Consider the following 7,342-nt stretch of genomic DNA (forward strand, 5'->3'; position numbering starts at 1 on the left):
AAAAGACTGGAGACTGTTCTTACTGCATTGTACAGTCTTCATTTGGCTGTTATTTTCATATCAGCTACAATACCATTTGTGCCACAGATATTAGTTTCAGCTTTTTCTCTCTCCAGATGCGTATACAGATGATGACATGATGCTGTACTGGAAGAAAGGGAACAGGTCATTAAACACAGACGAGAGAATTTCTCTCTCCCAGTTCCTCATCCAGGAGTTTCACACTGCCACCAAGCTGGCCTTCTACAGCAGCACAGGTACTGACAGAAAGTGCAGAGCTGCGTTTAATTTAGGCCTAAAGTACCTTAGGTCTGTGTGACTGCTAACATCATCTCTTCTCCAGGCTGGTACAACCGTCTGTACATCAACTTCACTCTGCGGCGTCACGTCTTCTTTTTCCTGCTGCAGACCTACTTCCCAGCCACTCTGATGGTCATGCTGTCATGGGTGTCCTTCTGGATCGACCGCAGGGCCGTCCCTGCCAGAGTGCCACTAGGTAAGAGTGCTTGGCCGTTGTTGGCTAATTGGTAAGCACCAAGTTAGTTAGTCAGTTAGGTGATTGCTGGAATTAGTTCTTAGTTCTAGCTGTTGAGCTGATTAGGACAATTTTTCACATTTTTTCACTAACCCTTTTATGGAAGCCCAAAGATGACTTACATAAAATAATATAATCAATCAATCAAATGTGATTTGGTGTGACTTACTAGTCCAGTTTCCAAAGACTGTGGTTGGGGTCTAATAGGGTCTGTAGGGAGGTGAACAGTCCTACAGCTCTGCATCTCTACAGTACTGATGTCCAAAACTTCATTAACAATTTATTGTATTGGTTGAACTAACTAGATGGTGCTCCTGGTATAAGGTGTTATTAAAGTCCACGGTACATACCTGACACGACAATTGTATTTTGAGAAAATAAGTGAAAGTGGCAGCTTCTTAAACGGGGGCATTAGTACTTTCTTCTCAGACAAATGTTCCCCCATTACCCCCAACAACACAACTTCAACAGATCAGATATGAGTCTGGTTTCACCTGCTCTGAACTTGTTCTGCTTTAGGTATAACTACGGTGCTCACCATGTCCACCATCATCACTGGAGTCAATGCCTCCATGCCCAGGGTGTCGTACATCAAAGCTGTGGACATTTATCTGTGGGTCAGTTTTGTCTTTGTGTTCCTGTCGGTGATAGAGTACGCTGCAGTCAACTACCTGTCTACTCTAGAAGAACGCAAGGAGAAGGCACTCCGAGAGAGGGTTAGTACCAGTCAATCATCTCCATGCTCATAGATGCCACGAGGTACATGTGAATTTATTAAAGTCATAAAAGCACCATATGTTTTTAACCACAGTAGTGACACGGTTCTAGGAATGGCGATATTGTGTGGTTGGTTGGTCTAGTCCAGGGGTCGGCAACCTCTTTAATATGAAGTGCCATTTTAAAATGTTCTTGTAAATCAGTGTGCGACGTCAGCATTAAGCCTGTTATCATCTACCTAGCCCGCTCAGGCATTCTGTGAATCAGAGGCAGAGTTGGGCTTGTCTTCGCAGAATGCGGATGGGGAAAAAGTTAATCAAACTATCAAACAGGCTGTGCTCCTGTCAATAGGTGTCAAAGAGGTCATTTGGCATGCAGATTGGAAAATTTCCAAAAAAACTCTTGCACACTTATTGCTAGTGCGCCATTGGTTGAGCTACCGCGTGTCAATTGTGTCACGCGTGCCTAAGGTTGCTGACCCCTGGTCTAGTCAGTCAGTCCACTACTTTTGTCCATATTCAGTCCCTCCAGGATTTCGCGATGTCGCGATAGCGGCAATTCACGCGAATTCAACCAATCACTGCGAATTTGGTGCGACTTGCAATTTTGACCAATCACCGCAACTTTTCCGCACATTTGACCAATAACCTGAAGTTTCCCGCGACTTCAACCAATCACAGCAGTCCCACGTGCACTCTGAGAGCCAATGACCAATCGGGAGTGAGAACGGGTTGATCATTTCCTTGTTTTTGATATGAAGACGAGACGTGTGTGTGACTCATTTACCAACAAAACGTACAGCGAAAGACCGTGCAAAACATTTCAGACCGTCCTGCCAACCTGTATACATTTTAACATCAATGTAGACTTAAACGATTTAAAAGTCGCTGAAGTTGCTGCCGTTTCCATCCTGGCTGTCGGCTCTCTGCAGCGGGTGGGGCTGCTGCTCCGTACCCCCCCACGACTGATGCTTGCACACAAACAACACACACACGGTGGATGCAGGAGAAAAAGGAGATGAGACGACACAATGACCTAAATTGAGGACAGCTACGCTCGTTATTGTAAGTGCAATGATAAGTTAAAGTCAGTACTTTATCAAACCGTATGAATGTGTGTCCCAGGCCAGGATAGGAAAATAACTAACAATGTAAAGATCAACAAGCCACTGACAGATATGTTCAAATTTGATTGATTCAATAAATTATTATTTTTTTTCTTAAATCCACCAGCCATTTTCATATTATACCAACATTTGCAGCATCCTGAGCCTTTTTGGTAAGGTTACTAGGAAATCTCAGCCCAGAGTAGTTTAATTCTCCCCAAAACAAGTTTCCTTTTTATTTTTAAAGAACTATACAAAAAGAAAATCGCAACTTTTTTGCAACTTTCACTGTCTCCCGCAACTTCATTGCAACAAACATATAAAAGACATCGCAACTTTTATCGCAATTTTTTTCAAAAGCTCCCGCGAAATCAGGCATTTTGGGCCGCAACAATCTCAAAAAAAGGCCGCGAAATCCTGGAGGGACTGCATATTGAAATATCTCAACAACTATTAAACTGTCTTTAGCCACCTTGAAAAACATTGCCTGTCTTGGCCCATCCGTCACTCACCTTCTCTGCTGCTGAAACTCAGATCCATGCATTTATTACATCCAAAATTGACTACTGCAATAGTCTACTCTATGGTTCTGCCAAAGCCCTAAATAAACTTCAAAATGTCCAAATCCAAAACTCTGCTGCCTGCCTCCTCATCCAAACCCGCTCCTGTGACCACATTACCCCCGTCCTCCAGAATGTCCACTAGCTCTCTGTTCCCCAACGCATCCAGTTTAAAGTCCTCCTCCGCACCACTAAAGCACTCCATAACCAGGCCCCATCCTACCTCACAGACCTGCTCCACCGCCATAATCCCCCCGTAACCTCCGCTCCTCCGACACAGACCTCCTCTCCTCACCACTCAGGACCAAGCACCGTACCTGGGGTGACAGAGCTTTCCTTATCACAACCCCCTCTCTCTGGAACTCCCTACCTATACACATCTGTGACTGTACTGACCTAGACACTTTCAAATCACTTACCAAAACACACCTCTTTAGATTAGCCTTTACCCTCTAATATTACATCTCACCTGCTGTTACTTGCTGTTTTTTCTGCTTCACTTGTTTTTATTGTGCTTAATATACTGGTTTTACTGTAGGCCTACAGTGTCTTTGAGTACTTTAAAAAGTGGTATATAAATAAAATGTATTATTATTATTATTATGCTTTGATTGCCATGCAATTTTGGGCCATTTATTCAAAGTTCCCAGAGGATGAATCCTCCAAACCACTGGCAAATGTCAGCATCAGCGTGTCACTGTGTGCATGGTAGCATTCTCAAAGAACCACTGTGCCTAAATACAGCCTCACAGGGCCTCTAGAGGTGGACTGTAGTCTGTAGTCTAAATTTTAACCTAAATACTAGCTGATATTTGTGAAGTGGAAAAGTTGTTCAGCCACAATATTCAGAATTTGAAATAAAAAATGACGGGCAGTAAATTACCAAATTGAATATTACTGATGTTATTAGTAGTCATGCAGTAGTCATTACATTGCAAAAAATATATTTATTCAAGCAATTATTGTCTTATTCATTCATAAAATCACATTCCCCCCAAAACAACATTAAATAATTTCATCATATAGTATAAATTCCAAGTATTTTTATGAAGTAAAAAGTTGTTGCATTGCTAACAAGTTTTGGGAACAAGTAATGTTTTAGAAAACCCATTATATACGTTTGTACTTTCAGCTGTCATGTACCTGTGGTATGGCCCATCCTGGCATGATGTCAGCCAGCTACAGTGAGGTGAATGCCAACACGACAGGGAACTATGGCATGCCAGAAGTGAACGGGCTGAAACAGGAGAGTATGCTGGTGGAGCTAAGGATGGAGAACGACCAGGTCACTGGCCATGTTGGCTCCAACGCCTACAGCAACGTCTGGATCGACACGCATGTCATAGACAAGTACTCCCGGGTCCTCTTTCCTGGATCTTACATACTTTTCAATATCATCTACTGGTCTAGTTACTCCTAACACAAATGGGACTCAAACAGACTTGTGGGTAACCGAGGTCTGAACATTTTGAACTAAAGTGTGAAAAATCTCTGCAGACTTGTGCACTCAGCTTGCAGATTAAAGCTTTTGTGTCTTCAGATTTGAAAGAAAGAAGATGGAACACTTCAATTGGAAAACATAACTGGTGTACATCTTAAGGCAGACCTAACTCCCCAAACACATTCTACTTCACCTCGGTCCTTGAATCCCAGAGGACATGGAACAGGAGCAATAAAGCTAAATCTTTAGTCAGCTAATCAAAGCACAACAACTTCCCAATGTGGCTTCATCTTGATACGGTTTGTGTTCTGTAACGTGTCCTTTAAGGACGTTGAATGTTTGTCATGGTGCAGTTGTGTCTGGAAATTTGGAATTTAAGAGTTGTAATCTGCCAGTTAATGATGTCCAAATTAAGCTTCATAGACCATTTGTTGTATTTGTTGACCCAACTAGATGGCACCCTTGGTTTAAGGGCGCTGACACACAGAGCCGATTATCGGCCGTCGGACCGTCTGGTGAGGTCGGTGACTCGAGTCTGTTCGGTGTGTTCTGTGCCATCATCCATCTGAGGAGCCGTCGGCCTTCATTTGGGCCGACCTGACAAGTCGGAGACAGGGCAGTCGGGACCCACCCGGAAATGGCGAGCGGATGAGCCTCTCAAAATCTGACGAAAATCTTTTAAACTGACTTTTGTCAATCTGAAATGAAGACAGATTCAGCAACTGCATGGCCTATTTCTCGCTTAAAATGTTTTCAGAAACACGTTTCGGTGAACTATTTTAGTACAATATGAGAACGTATTCTGAACAAGCCGCCATGACAGACCGGCTGTGAATTTCCGGAGAAAAAAGACCCACGTGACGCGTTCGTCCTATCAGCTGCCGGTTTTCATTTTCTGGGAAACAATACAGAGAAGCGCCGCCTGCTGATATGGAGACGTATTACGTTTCCCGCATGCGCACAGCGTACACTCAAGTCGGCGTCACCTCAGTGTGTTTTGAGGCATTTTTTTGGACCTCGGGGACCCGACTGATCAGTCCGACTGCCTTTTCTGCCGACGGTCAGCCATCTGGTTGGTGTGTAAGCACAATGGCAATTTCAAAATAAAGAAAACGCTTCACAAAGCTTTATTTGGGCGTCAATACTGCCAGTTGTTAATTGGGGTTTTTCTTAACTGGTTCTAATCAAGGGTTTGAAACAAATTGTGGCAGTGCATCATTAAATACGGAGTGTAAACTTTTTGTCTGACCACTTCTGCTTTGTTTGGTTGTCAAATTTTATAAATGGACAGGTCCATCTTTCACTAACAGGGTCCTACGTATATTATTCAAGCAAGCGCAATGGCAAGTGCAAAGCATTAGGTCTTGAGCACAAGGACAGTGTGGGTGTCTCCAAGACACATGACGACACAGCCTGTTCTCATGAACCATTCGTTCAAAAAACTACGAAAAGTTTAGCACTGTAATTCGTAAGCATTCCACGTTTTTTTTGCTGTATTCACTACATTGACGGCCGCTGTATAAGAACGCGGCAGTCAGAGAGCGGAGTTCGCTTCCCAGTGAAAACTACAGCCCTTCACCCAGGAAATGTGTGCTCCTTAAGAGTGTTTTTATCCAAACCACGATCTTTTTCCTAATCTTAACTGGTCGTTTTGGTGCCTAATCTTATTCTAATTTTCATCGCAGCAAAACACTTATATTTTGTGGACTAAATTTAACCTTAATGTCCGCCGAAACGACTGGCAGCTTGCGGTGCTTTGTACCTGACTCAAAGTCACCTATTTTCGGGTAACTGAAACACCAACAACCGTTGATACAACGGAGGTCTGTAGCCAGCGCCACGAAGCTCTGTAGCGTCTTAAACAACTAGCAACTCCCGCTCTGTGTCATGGAGCTCGTAGTCAGCTGGCGTCACGTGACCAGCCGGCGGTCTCCTACTTTCGTGGGATATCATACGTTTTGGTGTGCATACATTTTCTTACGATATCATACGGACCCGTTCACGAGAATGCGACAGCAGGACGACAGCAGCTTAAAAAAAAGATGATTCTTCAGGAAATCATATTGTTGTCTGGATGGTGTATCGTGTCACAATGTGATGTAATGTGTCTGTTTTTTCATCATTTCATTACTACAATGATGATAGAATTATTATTTTTTTAAATAGTTTGTTGAAACCGTTTCTATGATCGCATCAATCTGACAGCATTTCAGACATAATACTGTATTTCATGTTGTAAATGGTGACATCATATCTTAAAATGTAACACGGGTGTATAAAAATTTAAAATTAAAAGTTGGAAAAGATGATTAATAAGTTTTGGTAATCCATCAGGTCCCGCATAAATAGGCAGAATACTGAGTTACAGCCGACCTGAGATCTGAGTTTTCTGTTGCACGACTAAAACAACTTTTGAAAGTACACGTTCCACCAAAACAAGTTCCTTCCCAAGACTATTTTGCAGTGGCACTGGGGCGTCCGGAATGCTGTGTGGACTAGCCAGACCTTCCTCCACAGGAAGGTCTGGCAATGCAAGACTATAGCCGACCCAACTGATGTGTGTAGAGGTGTGTGTGGTTATTCTGTAGCAGCCAGGGCCCGGTTCGCCATATGGATAACTGAGTAATCCAGATTAGAATGTTGATGATTTGACATGTACCCTAGTCAAACTTTCGTTTAAAGTTTAAAGTTATAATTAGGACATAAATGCCACTTTTAAGATTTACCGTATTCTCATTTTCGGTCAAATGGCCTTTTGAATGGGAGAGCTAGGGGCTTTTTAAAACACTAAGAAGGCTCGACACAACATGAAACTTTGCTCCAAGTATCACCAGGGGCTCTACACATGAACTCAGCATTGAGAACATTGTTTGTGTACCCAGAGTTTACTAAAAAGAAAGGTTTTGAACGACTCACTTTAGCTGTTTACGCTATCCGCCATCTTTGTCAGTCAAAAAGTGTCGATCTCCAAATGTGAATGACCG

General features: G+C 42.9%; 1 protein-coding gene across 7 annotated transcripts in view; it reads left to right on the plus strand.

Moving 5' to 3' along the window:
• LOC116067514 (gamma-aminobutyric acid receptor subunit rho-1-like) overlaps window positions 1-7,342 on the plus strand; it is a 43,797-nt gene that overhangs the window by 20,497 nt on the left and 15,958 nt on the right. For 4 of the 7 annotated variants that reach the window (XM_035995488.1, XM_031323982.2, XM_035995489.1 and 1 more), the window contains 4 exons: window positions 117-257; window positions 344-496; window positions 1,055-1,251; window positions 4,050-4,829. In XM_035995488.1, the coding sequence (XP_035851381.1) occupies window positions 117-257; window positions 344-496; window positions 1,055-1,251; window positions 4,050-4,337 (779 nt within the window). In that variant the 3' untranslated portion in view covers window positions 4,338-4,829. Of the gene's footprint in view, window positions 1-116; window positions 258-343; window positions 497-1,054; window positions 1,252-4,049; window positions 4,830-7,342 lie in introns of those variants that run through there. The other 3 variants (XM_035995487.1, XM_031323983.2, XR_004895916.1) reach the window with 2 other exon arrangements.

Source organism: Sander lucioperca, chromosome 19 (assembly GCF_008315115.2).
Source record: "Sander lucioperca isolate FBNREF2018 chromosome 19, SLUC_FBN_1.2, whole genome shotgun sequence".
NCBI lineage: Eukaryota > Metazoa > Chordata > Actinopteri > Perciformes > Percidae > Sander > Sander lucioperca.